This window comes from Pelobates fuscus, chromosome 5, assembly GCF_036172605.1.
Source record: "Pelobates fuscus isolate aPelFus1 chromosome 5, aPelFus1.pri, whole genome shotgun sequence".
Taxonomy (NCBI): domain Eukaryota; kingdom Metazoa; phylum Chordata; class Amphibia; order Anura; family Pelobatidae; genus Pelobates; species Pelobates fuscus.
The window spans coordinates 78,280,094-78,298,665 of record NC_086321.1 but is presented as its reverse complement, the minus strand read 5'-3'; the positions used below and the strand labels follow the sequence as shown (position 1 = coordinate 78,298,665).

At 39.7% G+C, this 18,572-nt stretch overlaps 1 protein-coding gene across 1 annotated transcript in view; it reads right to left on the bottom strand.

The window, feature by feature from the left end:
• Window positions 1-16,768, bottom strand: part of NNT (nicotinamide nucleotide transhydrogenase) — a 74,428-nt gene extending 57,660 nt beyond the window's left edge. Inside the window, exons 1-5 of the mRNA XM_063454025.1 lie at window positions 16,660-16,768; window positions 6,712-6,899; window positions 3,311-3,540; window positions 2,922-3,139; window positions 1,762-1,849 (exon numbers count right to left, since the gene is read on the bottom strand). Coding sequence (XP_063310095.1) covers window positions 1,762-1,849; window positions 2,922-3,139; window positions 3,311-3,540; window positions 6,712-6,862 — 687 coding nt within the window. The 5' untranslated portion in view covers window positions 6,863-6,899; window positions 16,660-16,768. The remainder of the gene's footprint in view (window positions 1-1,761; window positions 1,850-2,921; window positions 3,140-3,310; window positions 3,541-6,711; window positions 6,900-16,659) is intronic.
• Window positions 16,769-18,572: the final 1,804 nt, after the last annotated feature.

Sequence of the window (18,572 nt, the reverse complement as noted above, 5' to 3'; positions counted from 1 at the left end):
GTATGGTAGTGAAAACATTGATGGCATTGAATAGTGGTAGAGACTCCATAAGCAACAAGACCATTTAAGTTAAATTGAGCCCAAAGCCCAATTTCTAAGTACAACACTGCCACCTGCTGGGTATATTCAAAATGCTTAAAAAAGGAGTATGCAGTCCAGTACTGTGTGCATATTGCAAGTACATTCTGATTACATTTAGTTACTGGCAGAGTTATGTGTAAAGCATAAATCTACATAAAATGTAAAATGTAAATGTTTGCATCATTCGTACCAGTAAGCATTCTAAGGGCCCTGCTTATGTTACACAGATTTTCTATTTCTGTCTGTTAGCTGATCACACAGGACACCTCCCTCTGCATCTGCTGCATTAATTATGTGCCATTGCCTCTTCAGAGGCTGCAGTGAACGTAGCCGTCATGAGCTCGATACAAATTATAGCGCTATCTGCAAAACTGGCCAATCTAATAGATCTACTGGGTGCTTGATTTTATTTAGATAGCACTTATGTTTTAAAGGATCAGAAATTGAAGATAATTTTCCTTTTTTTATTTTAATCTAGTTTTTCTGCAGATTGTGAATGTTTTATCTATATAAAAATAAAATGAAAGATAGGCGTAGCTTCCTATTTATTTATACTGCTGTTGTATTGGCCTAGTCTCCTGGACACCCTTTATCCTTCCAAAACCTGTAAAATAAAGGGTTAAATAAACATGTTAGAAATACAGCTTTGTATTCCTAAAACTAACATTAGAGTTTCACTCTGACCCCCTTTCCCCCCAGCCCATTCCCTGCAGTTAATGGGTTAAAACCCTTTAAAACACTAACCTGATTCCAGTGCCAAATCAGGTTAACTAATGAGAACCCGCTGCGCATGCACATTAGGTTCTACCAGCACTGGCTCCATCTCCACCAATATCATTAATAGGAGGAACCTAGTTCGCATGCGCAGTGGGTTCTCATTATGCCTTCCCCATAGTGAGATTTGAAGATTCTTGATGTCCTCATGCACAACGTGAGGACGTCCAGCATAGTTTCACAGACAAACTCTGTGAAACAGCAGTAATCAACACAAAAGGAAGTCTTAGTATTGCAATGTAAACATTGCAGTTTATCTGAAACTGCAACGCTTTGAATTGCAGGGCTTAGGGGACAGGGAGACCCAGACGACTTCAATGAGATAAAGTGGTCTTGGTGCCTAAAGAGTCCCTTTAACTTTAAGACATTCCCTCCCTGTAGCTCTGCTCAGCTTCCTGTGAGATCGCCAGCAAGGATGATCTCCAGGCAGTCAGACTGCAGTGGGAGACATGGCGCAGGTGCAGCAAAGGCCACACTGCACAACAACGTTTTTCATCAAGAGCACAAAATAATCAAGAAAGTACCCTCCCGCATTGGAGCAAGAGGGGATACTTTGTTTAACACTCTGTAAAAGGAACACTAAACCCTAATATACTCTAGCTTGCTGAAGTGCTATAGGGGGTACAGAGTGTCCATTTAAATGTCCTTTGCAGGTATTTAAATTATTTTATGATTTATATAGCACCAGCAAATTTCGTAGCGCTGGAATGTATCCAAGAGTAATAGGTGTCCCTGAAACCTTCAGTGCACAGAGTTCAAAATAAAATATACTACAGACATCGAAACAAAAATATAAATGACACAATACAATTTCTGTTGTCTATATAGCTCTCAAGCATTAAAACCAGGCTGTTGCATTACAAACGGTCACCGGCAGAAATAAAATCTGTATTCTGACCCTTTTACCTTGGCTGGTGGGACCTTGCCGGCTGCGGTGATCTGTCCAGTGAAAAACCGCCCAAAGTTATTAGCTGCCAAAACAACTGCTTTGTAGCTGGAATACAGGAAACAGATGCATGCCAAATGAATGCCAAAGTCCAAATTTAATGAAAATTCTGAGAATAATATCTACAATCTGGCATAAAGGAACAAGCAATGAAAATACGAGCCAGCAGTAATGTGTTTTTACAAGTCTGAATACCAGCTCACAGAGTATTGCAAAGATAATGGGTAGAGGAGACGGAACAATCGTTGTCTGGTTCCATTCCTGTTATATAAAGCCAAGTCAAGGAAAAGGGATTGTGAAAATAGCCCAAATCTCCGAGCAAACTGCCACTTTACAACAATTCTGGGGTGAATTTCATAAAGCGGAGAAATCATGAAAACCTTTAGAATATTCCTTGGCGATGGCTTCACCTTTAAAAGAAATGCATCAGAATTGCTCTTTATGCATAATCTTCACAGTATAATGTTTGATGCATAGAAACATTTGTCTTTCCAGATATACAAATTAATCAGATGAAAATGAAGTGTAGCAGTATATGGACATAATAGATCACAATCGTTTCTTAAACATCAAGACAATTTAATGTTCTAATAATTAAAGGATGTCATAAAATAAAATAATGCATAGTAATGTCAGAATATATATATATACACAGATACACACACACACACACACCAACAACTGCAAACAGGTTATTTACCAAATACGAATTTAAATTGAAGTTGGGTAGACAATCTAACGATATAAAGAGAATACAGAATGTTTCTAATGTTAGTCAATCACAGCATATATTTAGATCTTCTCAGGTGAGCAGGTAAATAATAAAATACTTGATATTTGAGATTTACTTGATATGAAGCTGTATCTGTCAAGTAAATATAACCTAGAAAAAACTTCAGGTAAGTAGAACATTTAATCTACACATCAACTTGTGATTTCCCCAGCACAGCATAAAGGTAACATATTGGAATTTACCCATAGCTTACCCTGCAATCAAGACATTTGTGCTGGCTTGTAAAAAGAATGGATTGGAACCAACTCACTGCTTTCTTCACTTGGATCTATACACAGTGAGGAGTTTGGGTGGCTGAGCAGAGAATACAAAGAATATGCTTCTTACCCAGCAATGTTAGCCATGGAGCTTAGAGCATCATATCCCTGAGCAATTGTAACACGTGGCACCTGGTCCATGGCCAATACAGTGGTTTTTTTCTCAGCGAGTTTGTTCAACAGGTCAGGATTTTGCGCTGGATATACAAAACTGATTAACGTTGAAGATGGTTTGAAGAGGTCCACTTCATGGGTTCCCAACAAAGGATTTAATATTGGTGCCCGTACCTAAGAGTTAAAAAAAAAAAAGTAGCTCAATCAAATATACACGTATGGAGTCTATATTAGAACGTTCGAAAAGTAGAAACATTCCTTTGGATTACACAGCAATTATTTTTTAATTTTATGGGTCATAATATCACTAAATGCATATGGATTGGCATCAAATAAATTATTTACCTTCAAGACCAGATCTGAAGAAAATACTTCATTGGTCCCTTTAATGGTGGCTCCTGCCTCTCTGTATTGGTCATCTGAAAATTTTGATGCGTCGCCAGCTCCTGCTTCTACCACCACATTGAACCCCTGCTTAACCAGAGCCTGTACTCCAGCAGGTGACAGTGCAACTCGTTTCTCATTCTGGAAAATCTCCTTGGGGACTCCTACAGTTAACTGCTTGTATGGAATTCCTGGAAAGCAAAAAGACAGAATATGAATACCAGCAGTAAGATCATTCACCAGAGTAATCTTGTTTTCCAAAAGAAGGATGTAAAATTATTAAACATCCCTATACATAGATGCTACAACCAGGGGTGATGCAAACCAACAGACTGTGTGATCCACTAAAATAATAACTTATATCTCCCAGAGGAGACATCTCTAGACAATGCCCTCCCAGTTCGTAAGGACACAATAAGCCATATCTTTGCTTTGTCAACAGAAAGAGCGTAAGGTCTCTCAAAAACTTAGGACTACTCCCCAAAACAGCAGGGTTTCGAAACATTAACCAAAGGGTTCCAGTATAGATTGCAAACTAAAGGCAGAGTAGAGATTCTACTGATAATATGGCAGGTCCGGACCTTTAAAGCCTGGATGAACCGGACCATGGGATTATTCAGTTCTTCCCAGCAGGTTTCACAAGAGGAAAACTGCTGAATTACTCTTGCAGAGTCTATTGACTTGCAAGATGGAGGCTAAGCCCTAGTACAAACAAAAGAAGAGGGGAAATAATGGAACAGGACAGAAAGGTATGTATTTAGGGTGGCCAGACTTAATGAAATACCTCCTTGAAGGGGAAAATGCCCGTGAATAGACATTCGTGGTTGCTTCACACTTGCACCCACATTTAAATTGATAAACTAGACAAGGTCTGTGATAACAAAAAACAATGTAACTACTTGTCAAGTATGAACCAGGTATCACTATAGAATAAATACTGTGTTTAAGGGTGAAAAAGAACCACCAAGCCCTGAGCAAAATACACTTAGTGTCAGAATAGGTTGCATAAAAACTCTCCTGTGCATGGGCAGGAATAAGAGCCCAGCATTGTCACTTACAATTAGAATGGAAAAGTCCATTCAATTCCATATTATGATTCCAATGCTGTAAAACCTTGGACAGCAATGCAAGGCTGCAAGCCTTAAATGTAAATAATCTAAAAGTATTCACTCTAAATCTTATGGAAAAAAAAAATTAGCAATATTCTCATCTGGCCCTAAATTTGGTTTTCTAAAAATAACTGTAATTCACTGTTCAGTGAATAGCTTCTGAGGACTTCCATGATAAAGATATCATCGCTTCCCATTTTCAAGAATTTGCACCTTTCTTTCATATCCATTCTGTCTCTTAGCCTTAGTTCGCCTGTGCGTGGACAGGACAAACTAGTCCTAAAAAAAAAAAAATAAGCCACACAGCCACACAATGCAGCGTTAGGATAAATGTGCATCACACCATGACTTTTATATTTGTAAAACACATCTGAGTTAGGCTACCCACATCAGAAATAACTGCAATGATAATGCATACGTATATATTTCCAAAACACAACACTTGACCTAACAAAAGTCAAATGAAAGTCACTGGTCAGCCTGATTGGCTGCAAGTTTCAATAATTAAGCATATCAGTGGATAGTCATCGTTTACACCATAAACCAATGACACGTGACTTTCATATGATACACACGAGAAAAAATAAATAAATAAAAGAGAAAAATAAGGCAAAATAAGAAAAGGCATTTCATTAAGTTGGGTTTGTAACTTGCTTATGAAGCACTCGACATAAAAAGGAAAAACAGATTACAGTCGGTTAATTTAAGTCATAAAACACATAAGACATTTTCATCAAAATCGATTCTTAACTCTTTCAGTTCTGTTTTGTTGGCCTTTATATTAACTAAAATGTGTAAAGGACACATTATTAGAAAATTGCTAAACATCTCTTATCTGTCATGCAATTAAACCCCAAATAATATTTGTGCATTGATGTCGAAATTTTCAGAGTAACCCATTTTAAAAATTAAAAAACATTCCTCAGAAAATGCTAAAAATAATGTGCAAGATTGATATCAAACTTTAGAGTGTACTAATGCATCAACAGTTTCGGGAGACTTGCAACCAAAATTTTTAATGGATCAGAGAGGACTGCAGAGGGCAGCGTTCGTGAAACAAAATAGCAACATAACTACTTCCTTATGCAGTAACAAGTTACTTCCCCAAATCCTTGTAAACCACCAAATGGTCATGTGTAGTATTTGGCCTAGAACAGGTTGGTTTTTTTAGGGTTTTTTTTAAGCAATCAAAAGATGATGCACTCAATATTTCTGTAGTATTCACATTAGTGGAGAATTTATAATTTCATATACTAGGGGGTTATTCACCAAGCAGCAAATTATCAGTGGTCAAAAGATGAGCTACACAATTTAGTCAAGGTCATAGCTTTCTATTTCATCTTAAGTGTTGCTAATTGGTGATTATTTAATTATGCCCCCCATATGCAACATCGATGATGAACCTCGCTTGCAGGTTCCCAGTGTAGCAATGTATTTACAATGGCCGCCAGATTTAGAGCTTGTAGCAAACAGGGCATAAAAGCACATCTGTTTTTTGGTCATACCTTATACTTTGTACAAAAATGACACTGCTCAGTAAACACTGTGAGAAAAATGCACTGCTCAATAAACCCCCAAATCACATTTAAAGTATGAATACTAACTACTAATTTTAAATTACGCTCCATATCTGCGCAGACTTAAAAACATGGAATTTGTGTGCTTTAACTAAATAAAATATATTACTGAAATATACTTTCTTCTTAAATCATAGAGCTGACAACACTAGTGTACTCACACACGCATGAGAGAACAGCATGGAGGTCTACGGAGGATCCTCTGTGATCCTCCATAGAAAGAGCTAATTTAGTGACAGCTGAGTGACGTTGTTCGCTCCGACCAAAGTAAAAGTACGTCAGGCGGAGGAAAACAAATACATAGACAAAGCAGACACTACTGTGTCTCCAAATATCTTGACTGGGTTGGAATTTCAGGGATGCTGGAGGTGCTGGACATCCTCATGCACATCGTGAGTGCGTCCAGCGAGATTTCAGGGAGTTAAACTCCGTGAAACAGCAGGAAGCACCTCTAGTGACTGTATTGTAGACAGCAACAAGAGAAAGTCTTAAAACACAATGCAATATAAACATTGCAGTTTCACTGAAAGGGGACAGTGACAGTGCACCAGACCACTACGGGTCTGCAGGGTTATGGGGACAGTGACAGTGCACCAGACCACTACAGTAAGATGAGTGGTCTAGTTGTCTATAGTGTCCCTTTAAGTGTAAACACAGAATAATGCTTCACAGTTACCTTGTTGCACTGGCTTCTGGCACCACAGGGCTCTGTGAGTACGGAACATGCGCAGGCATGGTGTCTTTACAGTCTGAGCCTTCAGTGAAATGGAACTGCTGAAGAGGGGAACCGAGCAGCTGGTGGCTACTGATCTTAAGAGCGCAGCCATGATGTATCAGTATTATTCTTGGTTTCACACTTGAGTCCTACACAGGAAGAAAAATAAAATACAGTTAATAAGTGACAATTATGAACATTGATGATTCTGCTTTGAAAACACTAGTAATGCTTTTATCCTTGTACAATCTGGGGCAGTTATGGAAGAGGATCAATGAAAACTATATACTGATGCAATTGATAATGATACGTGCATTTAAAATTACAAAGCTGCTTATATCTAAGAGTAATTCCTATTTATCCATACTTTACCATAATCTCTGTTTGGACACACTGCTCAGGTCAAACCTAAGGGAATTTTTCTAAGGGTTACTCTTAATAAAACAGAGGGGAGGATGAGGGGAGGGAGGTGACACAATTTAATGCCTGTCACCAGCATGTTGAGCATGCTGATGATAGACATCCAACATTCCCAGAATTTACATTAGCCATATAGAAACACATTTGGGGAGATTTATCAGAGTTCTTTTGTAAAAAGTGTCTAAAGTCCAAAAAAAATAAATAAATAAATAAATAAATCGGGCAATTGCCATAGAAATGAGTGGAGCCAGCGGGCACAATTCCGCTGGTGACTCTTTCCTTTTATTTTTTGTAATTCCAAATTTTTATCTTTATTGTAAAGATACAAATACATCAAAAACTGTAAAAACTTTATACCTCTAAGTAACCTTCAAAGTAAACTACAACATCAAACAAAAATAAAACAACCGGGGGGAGGGAGGGGGGGTCGGTAGGTGAGAGGGATAAGTAGGATCCTCTTCTCTTTTATTTCTTTCCTTTACTTCTTCCATTCCCTTTTCTCCTCTCCACCATCATGATGCAATATAATAGGACAAACTTGAAGAGAGTAGAATAGATGCCATACCTCTGGCTCTGACACTGTTAAATTACAGGCATTCCATACTTTCAGTCTGTTTTAGATCCTGTAGTATTTAAAATTGAAACAGATAGAGGGTATTGTAGGAGATTTCAAAAATCTGGCAATAGCCAATTAAGCCGCGGTTAGTACATGAGAAATTAAAAATGTAATCCATGAAGGGTAAAATCCCAATAACAAAACCTCAGTAGTTTTGGAGTAAGTTGGAGATCTACACCTATTATATACTGTATAGGATTTTGAATTCAGTACAAGATCTACACTAGTAGGTGGCAAAACCACCATATATGTGCTCCTGGCATACTGCAGCATCACACGTACATAATTGGTCATATAGACACATATATACATAACGATAGTTATGATAAGTAATCATGTACTTAATAGCTTATCTTATGTGTATGTGAGCAGTTTTTTGGATGCTTTGCATTGTTGTAAATACTGTAGATAACTTTTTTCCTTTCACTTCTTGCTCCACTTTTTCTAGGGGATTTTATCCTTTTAAATATTTATCTTCCATGGGCAAGGAAGAGGCACTCGTGTGGCCAACGGGCAGCAAAATGCTGCTTGAAAACAACTACCAGAGCACTTCAAAGCTAAATCTAAAAGCACTAAAAACAACTACCTGTATACAGAACTATGGGAAAGCATTCCTGCAAGACCGTAGGGCTAAGTGAGGGACATACTTGCTACATCGGCCAGTTTCTCGCTCAAGCCAGCAAGCCAAAATGGCGGCCTTACTACCTGGCTCAGCGCTAGATTTCTTGTCAGCCTCGGAGGACGAAGACCTGGGATTTCCCGTGACACAGAACCTCTTCAGCAGGGGTAGGGAAGTGCCCCCCTAAACACATTGAACCTCATCCCCCTCTCCCGACCACGAAATTGGACCAATCCAACATGGTCTCAATCCTTAAGACCTTCTTCACCTCAGAAATAGCTGTACTGAAAGAAAAGTTAAACTCCCTGACAGGCAGAATACGGGCTACAGAGGAAGATGTGCACGATCCAAGGATCAAATAAGACTCATCTGCAAAGCAAATGCTGGAACTATCCGCTAACTACACACAACTAAATGCCAGGGTCGGACAACTGGAAGACACGGTCAGGCTCCACAATCTGTAGGTGAGAGGGGTCGCTGCCACCATCGAGGCAGCTGAATTACCACAGTACATCAGAAGGTTGATAAGCGCCGCCTTACCACCTAAACAAGCCCTTGAAGGAATTTTCCGCATACACGGGCAATGCCACAACGCAAACCCCACACAGTCTGCTCACCACTGGGATGTAGCCAACATGGCAGTCTTAACCCCATCGATGTCCATGGCTCCCGGGTGATCAGGCGTTACAGCCTGTACTAAACCTCTCTGAAGCACGTCAAGTGACTGCAACACTTATGTGTTTTTTTTCTCTCCCTTTCTTGTTGAGAACTACTATGTCTGACTCAGTTCGTTGTTTTGTTTAGTTTAAATTAGTGCAAAATACTACATATTTACAAGGGGCTTTTAACACACCTCCAGTTGGTAACCAGAAGTTGCCCTATAGGCGGCCTTAAATTTTAGCAATCTCTCCCCCTCCCACCAGAGTGCCGGGGTTATGGAACTCGCTATTCTTGAGGCCAATATAATGGTGCCCTGGATTGACCTAGACAAAACGGTGATGCCCTCCGAACTTATAGCAACGCTCCTCTAAGCAGAGTAAACATTTTGCCCTAGTATAGCTATCCAGGGCCTCATTCTCAGGCAACAAATTACCACACCCCAACTTACCCATCCACACGTCCCAACCTGCCTAGGACCCTAGGCGACAGGTGCCTTCCAGATCGCATTAAAACCACTACTTGTATACTGGTACCGGTTACACAAAGTGCATGCATACCTTGCCGGTATATTTAGATTTTTGTTTCCTGGAGGTGGTGTATCCTGCTTAACGTGCATCTCACTCTACTAAATTTAATTTGATTTTTATTTTCATTTATTTTTTCCTTATTAGGAGTAAAGGTAGTTGTACAACATGATATTTTATCTTGTTCTATTATTATTATAAAAAGTGCTGACCAAACCCATGACAGTGTAAACCTTACCTATGACATTTTCTGTCTTGAATATCTGTGTGATAAAATGTCTGTACTAACTTTATATATTGCTAGGCACGCAAAAATAAAGAATGTAAAAAAAAAAAAAAAAAAAGATACATTACATGTAAGAGAATACATACACATTGTACGCATTTCTCTTGGGTTTTTGCACGGATAGTTTGTATATTAACATGATTGATTCAAGTTAATGTTTCTTTATATTTGGAGTGGGGCAAAGACTATATTCATGTCATTGAGCACATCAGTAAGCTTCCTTTGATCGCAATCACCTTCATTTATGTTCACTATTCCTATTTAAACTACGATGTCGGTGTGTTAGCTGTCTTGGAAAAGAGTCCAGGGACGGGCTAAAACGTTGACACATATTGTTTATAATTCCTTCAAAATAAAGCAGTTGAATAATTCACACACAAAGATCTTTGAGTGCGCACTTTCTTGAATTGTGTATATATGTACATAAAATGAGACTTACAGTGTCCTACTAGGCATTAATTCCACTTATACCACACCCCTTAAAAGTCTGTAAAATAATCTTGAATGCAAGCCCAGTCGAGCCTCCTCACACTGGTTTCCATGCTCGGTGTGACATCACTGCCTCTCTCACAAGGCAAGTATTTGATTAGACCGTTTAAGATTATAGGTCAGTGGTAGGGAATATAAGTGATTCCCTTGAAGCTGACAATGTCTGTCGCCAGCGTGTAGTACGGAGTTCCAGGCTGCCAATGTCATGTGTACTGGAGGCGCAACTAGACCTCGGCAGAAAAAGTGTAACTATCTCGGTTTGTTGAGCGAATCAAACACTGCACATAAAGATTCCTACCACCATGACCACTTCAAAAAGCAGAAGTGGTCATGGTGGTTGGAGTAACTCTTGAAGAATCTTTTTTTATTATCTATAAATTGCTTACATTCTTTTACATCGAATGCTTTTTCCACAAATGCATGTTGCAGAATACAACTTTGTATTTAGCCATTTCTTCACTAACTTCCGATAGAAACAGGTTTGGCATGCACGCCGTACACCCTACTTCCAATAGGCATACCAGAAGGTGTTCACTTAGTTCAGTGAATGCAATACAATGGTTTGTCTATGGGGAAAAAAGTCACAAGGTCAGAAAAATGCCTAGTGACAAATAGAAAGTAAAAACATACCTGATAGCAGCAGTTGCAAAGTGATAAGATAAGCAAGCATTCACAGATAACAGAAGAAAAAAAAAAAAACTACTACATACATTTAACTGTTGCAGTACTGTATTTCAAAAAGAGCTACTGTATATTTGACAGCTCATTTACCACAGAGTAGCAAAAATAAAATAAATAATGTAATATAACTAAAATGAAGACATTTTTCATAAATAATACCCTTGCATTCAAGAGTCCATTGCATTATTAAAATTGCACACACTACTAATGGCTATCATTTATTGTTTTAGCCCCATTTTTTCAGTAGTAAAAGAATTCCAATGAAAATGGGAAACGGGAAAAACAATGTAGCCGCATTCTAACAAATCTTGTGATGCATGTTTACAACATTAGTGGTGAGCGGAATTTTCCATTAAAGTACCATTAAGTCAACTTCTAATATGAATGCCTGCCAAAGGCAGGAAGGTTGCACTAAATTTAGTTACAGTACAAGCAGGATGACCTGTTCACTGTCAAGCTCAGTTAGCCCATTTCAGTTTAGGGATTTTTTTTTTTTTTTGTGTTGTAGACATTACCTTTAATGAGCATCATCAATGCAAAAAGCAGTTAGTTGTCTTTTAGAAAGCACAAAGGCCTCTATTTAATATTGTTGTATAAGCTTTCCAAATAATCTAATATTTTGGGGGATAAAACTTTTAAAATGATTCAATAATAATATTATTTTTTATATTTTGATATATTGTTTTGTGTGTGTATTTAATATATATATACATATACATACACACACAAAACAATATTTCAAAATGTAAAAAAAAATGTATATCAAGCAATGTAAGATTCTTACTATAAAAGGATACATACATATATATATATATATATATATACACACACACGGTGTATATATATTATTTTTGATATTTAAAAAAAGTCATTATAAAAAAGTTCATTAAAAAAATCTTCAGTCATTTGGAAAGCTTATCCAACAATATTAAAATCGAGGCCAAAGTTTCATTGATAAAACTGCGGTAAAATCAATAGGAGAGGAAAGTGGTGACAAAGGGGAAATGTTATAGAACAGAATAGAGAAGAACTATGTATCTAGAGAAGAGAAAGCCAGTGGGCAGAGGTGTGAGAAAAGAAAATACCCAAAGACACCACATTCTTTGTACTTATTACTCATCATTTTTAAATTGTCTGTGTGTGTGTGTGTATATATATATTTATTTTATTACAGTATTATAAATTTTTTTAAATAATTTTTCGGTTAAATATAATATTTGCATCATCTGGCACTGGCAGGTCAAATAATTATTTAATTTATCCAGTACTATGTAATGTGGAGAAACTGGTGTACCTTTTCTGTTGGAATTAAACAGGGTTATTTACCAACGTAAAAATTCAAAGTGAATTTCAAATTCAAGGCCACAGTAGCCAAATTGAAAGTAAAGCTGACTTAGCTATTTGACCTTAAAAACCTCACAATTCACTTTAAATTCTCACTATAGTGACAAACCCAGAAAGAGTTTGGTTTTAGGCACTTCTACCATCGCAATTTTGGAAAATGCTGGTGCAGTTCACAGAAACACATATTACAAAAGCTAAATTGGAATGGTCATTTGTTTTTCCTTTCTGTATGCCTTTTGTACATTAGAAAAGAATAGGAAACAGAGAGACAAGGATTCATTTTAAAGATAAACAGCTAACTACGTTAGTTTGATTTATTTAAAATAATATTAAAAAGGAAGGCACTTTGGAATGGAGGTGACTTTTTTAATAGAAGGAAGAGAAACGAAAAATGACAAGCTCCATGCCTTGCTGCTGCTCACAGAAAGTGTATGGGTAATTTAAAAAAAAATCAGAACTGTACACTTTAAAAAAACAAAAACACAACAGTGCAGAGATGCATGTAACGTTGCATGCATGCAAACTTCTCAATGTCACAATAGCACCATATTTCAATACATCACTATGGAAAATGTTCGGGAGAAATTCAGTAATGTAAAATATTGCAGTGACTTCAGTACAAAGTGTTATGATACTTTATGTAAGAGCCTTTATTAGAAGTTTTCTTTTAGGAGAAAACTAAAAAGCCAACAAGAGAGCTATAGTTTGAAACTTCCTTGACAATTTTTCTTCCCAGCAACATCAACTGAACAACTCCCAGTATGTATATCAAGCAATGCAAGTTTCTTACTATAAAAGGATAATCCTATCACCATACCCAAGCTATTCTCTATTATATTTGAATAGGTTGTAATGCAAAGGGTCCCCTCTATTCCTGTATAGATTTGCAAATCTAAGAAAAACAAATGCTGCAGCTGCAACCCCACTGCATCCCAGGAGGAAGCATAACCCTCTCTGTCCACCCAAGAACCTGTACAGCGTGTCCTCATTGGGCATTCTTCGCAGCCAGTAACCACATATATAGATCTATTCACAATACCAGGTATATCGTAATATTCATAAGCTAAGAGCAGCGTAAACAGTAGTACAATATAATTTCTGCAGCAAAGTGCTTAACTACACATCCTAGAATCACCTGCTGGGCATGGCTTTATGGGACATTATAGCTTTGGCATAGTTCAGGTAATGAAGCTGCAATCCATAGGATTTTTTTAAGTATCAACTTCAAAAGCAAATATTTAATTTTATTTTTTTAGCCCATTATCAAGTTGGGTTAACTCTACGCTGGAGAATCCCTTTAAGCTTCAAATATCCATGGAAAAAAGGTTTCTGTTTAATATGTAATGGTTTTTAAATTGATATAAAGACTAGTTCAGGAGATATCTTTAAGCTGCAAATAGTTTCCTAAAACCAAATTTGTATCGCTATTAGAGTATCTCATCAACAATACTTCATATGGTACAAGAGCAGATGTGGAACCAGTGGTTTTCTACACATATGGTAATAGGGTTTTTACCACTGTATTGTACACTACAAGAGTTCTGTGTGCTCAGTATAGGCACTAGCCTTAGAAAAGAGAAATAAAAGCATTTTTTACATGTTAATATTACTTGCACCCCAAACGCAGAATATCCCCTTAAAGGGCCACTGTAGGATCCCAGGCAAATTCCGCTCATTGAAGTGGTTTGGGTGCTGTGACCCTTTTGCACTTAGTGCTGCAATGTAAAACCACTAGAGGGCTTCCATTATCCAAAACGGACTTTTGGTCCATTATCTGACGCTGGGCGCCCTCACCCTCAGATTTTCCCCATTGCCGCACATGTGCATTAGGTCTCCCCCGCCAAGGAGCGTGGGTGGAGCCTAACCCAGCACCGAAGGACATCGGTGCTGGATTTATGTAAGTGGCTGAAGGGGTTTTAACCCTGTCATCCCCGCAGGAGGGGGGAGTGCGAGGGAGGACCTATGAACTTTATAGTGCCAGGAAAACGGCTTTGTTTTCATGGCAATATAGGATCCCATTAAAGCTGTACCATCACTTTTGAGATTTAGGCGGATAGTAAACTTAAGAAAAAAAAAAAAAGTTATCCATATGTTGAAATGCATTTGACTGCTATTCTGGGGTCAAGAAGGAATATTTTGTTCAAAATTGTAAGAGCTTCAAACTGTGTTTTTGCCTTCTTTTGGATCAACAGCAAAACAGATGTGAGAAAGGCTGAACTTAATGGACGCATGTCTCTTTTCATTAACACAACTATACGTAACTGTGATAGCAAACTAAAAGTTAGCTATGGGTTGTGCTGCGTATTTTTTTACAATTCTCACTCATTTTTAATTAACATTCCCTTTCCAGTTGCCTGGCAATGAGCACATACAGCATTACTCAAAGAATGTCTGAATATTTATTTATTTTACTTGTCATCACTTAATTGTTCCTCCATGTAAATGGTTCAATAGTGTTTAATGGATGAGGGAAAGTGGCATTCCCTTCCAGATCAGTAACAGTTCTGCTCTATAAAGTACATTGGTTTCAGCTATCCACACTGCTAGCTTGCCTTGGAGGTGAATGTGATTTACAGAATAGGAAAACAACTGGCAAAAATAACAATTATGAGCTATTGGGAGACTGTAGTTACTGAGGGACCCAATCACAGAGTCACTCTGCCCTACGGACATTGAATAGTTTGACCTAGGCCTGTGCAACTCCAAGAAGCGCTTTCTATGCCGCCTCTCCGTTGCTTGGCGACGGCGGCGTGACGTCACCAGCCTCAAGGGCAAACCAAGAGTACGCGGCCACAGTCTCCTTACAGCGGGGCTGCGTCTCCGGGCGGGCAGAGACACGCCCCCTCCCGCTTCTCTCACTGGTCAGCTCCGAGTTCTATTTTTAAAACAGGACAACGCGGCAGGAAGGTGATTGGCTGCCGGGACTTGTCAGTCACTGCAGGGCTCATTCATCGCACAGCTGGCAAACAGAGACTTCCAAATACAGGCATGGGGGGCAGCAGGGTCCCAGCATGCACTGCACGGGGGTCTATTCCAGTCATGACTGAGCATGCTGGGAGAAGGAGCTGCCTGCAATAGATACAGGGGCACAGGATATAGTTATATCTACAGCTAGACATGGCTGTGGGGGAGATCATACAAGTGTTTCCATATATACAATATATCAGACCTGTAACAATCCTTATAGCTGGCCTGGGCACTCAAACAGCTGCCAGAGCCCTCACAGTAATGGAAATACAACAACTACACTCCATTCAGGAATACAGCAAGCTGTGCAGTGTGTGTCCCCAATAGCCTGGGTAGGGATGGGGATTTATAGATCCATTTGGGAATGCATGCCTGCCCTGACAATGGAAGGAATACACCAGTCACCTACTTAATGCAGTGCATGGTATGGTATGCAGTCATGTGATGTTAAATGGAAAGTGGCACTTTGGGGTCATGACCCCCTTCAGAGTCCTTGATAAAGGACAGGATTAGTAGGGTCACTCTCAACACGTGCATTAACACTGAACTGAAAATATCTATAATAAAAGGGCTGCAAGGCACAATTGGTGTCCTTACTGTATGCACCACCCCCTTATGATGTTGAAACTCTGTACAGTCTGTGTCCACGGTTACCAACAGACACACCATCACTGACACACAACTTCCTTCATAATGATGAGCAGTACACAAAGAGTCCTTCTTCAATATGAAGCATTCCTACACTTCACATATAACCAAAGAGAAATCCCATAAGGACTGCCTCCAGTATTTCACTAGATTACATTCTGCAGCAAATGCATTTTACAGGGGCAGCACTTTTCCTGTTCAGACAGCCAGAACAAGCTCCCTGTGTCCATTAAACCTTGTGCATCTCCCTAAATGTGCCCCTTTTGTTCCTCTCACTGCTCCAACCCACCAATCTGGCCAGGCAGTGTGATCAGCACTGAATGAATTGATACAATGTAACTGGAAGGAATAGAGGCACTGCCTGCAGCCAGTGTGATCAGCGCTGACTGAACGGATACAATGTAACTGGAAGGAATAGAGGCACTGCCTGCAGCCAGTGTGATCAGCGCTGACTGAACTGATACAATGTAACTAGATAGAATGGAGGCACTGCCTGAACGGATACAATGTAACTGGAAGGAATGTACGTTCTACCTTCCAGATGTTGCATTCACAGTAAGTAGGATCCCCGCCTGCAGACACTCACACCATCCCCACCGTGCATGCAGGATCTCCCAGACTCCAGAGCAATGCTAGGCCCTTCCCCTGCACTGACCTGACAGAGCCGCTTGGCTGGGGGCCCGCTCCGGCCGCTGCAGGCAGGGGGACTGAGTACACAGGCAGCCGGCGAGTTCACTTGGCGCCCCGGAAGAGACTGTGCAGAGTGTGCGGTCGCCGGTGCCATGTGACCGCCTCCCCCGGCTCCTCCCACTGTATCTCTACTGCTCCTGTGTGCCCTTGGCATTAATCTAAGTGTTAAAGAGACACATAGGGGACAGCGGGGTTATTGGACATAGAAATGGTGGATAAAGTCACCTAAGAGCTTGTTATTTGTAATCAGCCTGGGGAGATTTAATTCTGTGATTTTAGGGTGAAATGAAATTACTAGAGCCACTATAGCATGAATTGTGCCACCATTAGTGCAATGTCTGTACACTTCAGGCAGGAGTTGTATGAGGACTTTGCTAGTCCAGCACTGTGTTGGATTGGTTGGTGTCCTTTTTTTCCCAATGCTCCAGGTTTGCACTGGCCTCATGGAAATTACCCTGTGTTTTGTGCATTCTGAGACTGCGTAAAAGTAAAATCTACATCAATTCCAGATCCCGATATTTCCCAGCAAAACATTGGCCGACTATAACACTGCCTCCACCAGCTTGCCTTCTTCCCATAGTGCGTCCTGCTGCATTATCTTCCCCAGGTAAACAACGCACTTGGCCATCCACCTGATCTACGAGGAAACGTGATTCATCAGACCACGCAACCTTCCATTGCTCCATGGTCCAGTTCTGATGCTCACAACCCCACTGAAGGCACTTTTGGTGCTGGAAAAGGGTCATAATGGGCACTCTGACTGGTCTGTGGCTATGCAGTCCCATACACAGAAAACCGATGCATTGTGTATCCTGAAATCTTTCTCTCATGGCCAGGATTACATATTTCAGCAATTTGAGCTCCAGTAGCTCTTCTGTATGATCAGACCAAACAGGCTAGCTTTCGCTCCTCACTTGTATCAATGAGCCTTGAACGCCCCTGACACTGGTTCAAGAGTTGTCCTCCCTTGTGACATTTTTTGTAAGTACTAACCACTGCATACCGGAAACAACCCACAAGACTTGCCATTTTGGAGATGCTATGACCTTGTCGTCTAGCAATTATTATTTGCCCGTGTAAAAGTCACTCAGATCATGACATTGTAACAATAAAATAAATGTTATTCACTTCACCTGTCATTGGTTTAATGTTGTGGATGATCACTGTATGGTGCTATTATTAGAACTGAGTTACTGCACTCTGCCTGGTAGTCACAGGGAGAAACTGATTGGCCAATCGTGGCAAGTGCTGCGCATGCGCCTAGAGTCCACAATGCTTTTCTAAAAGAAGCTATTGATTGGAGCAGACTCAATCTAAATAATGAAGCACATGGAATTTTTAAATGAGTAGAAATAAGGATGATTTTTAAATTTAGAAATTATATTAATTGCAGAGATGGCACGAGCATTAAAGGACCACTATAGTGCCAGGAAAACATACTCGTTTTCCTGGCACTATAGTGCCCTGAGGGTGCCCCCACCCTCAGGGACCCCCTCCCACCGGGCTGGATGTAGAGGAAGGGGTTAAACTTACCTCTTATTCCAGCGCCGGGCGGGGAGCTCTCCTCCTCCTCTCCTCCTCTTCGGCTGAATGCACATGGGCGGCAATAGCCGTGCGCGCATTCAGCCAGTCTCATAGGAAAGCATTATCAATGATTTCCTATGGACGCTGGTGTCTTCTCACTGTGATTTTCACAGTGAGAAGCGCGGAAGCCCTCTAGCTGGATTAATCCATTTATAAACATAGCAGTTTCTCTGAAAATGCTATGTTTATAAAAAAAAAAAAAAGGGTCTATCCTAGCTGGACCTGGCACCCAGACCGCTTCATTAAGCTGAAGTGGTCTGGGTGCCTATAGTGGTCCTTTAAAGGAACACTATA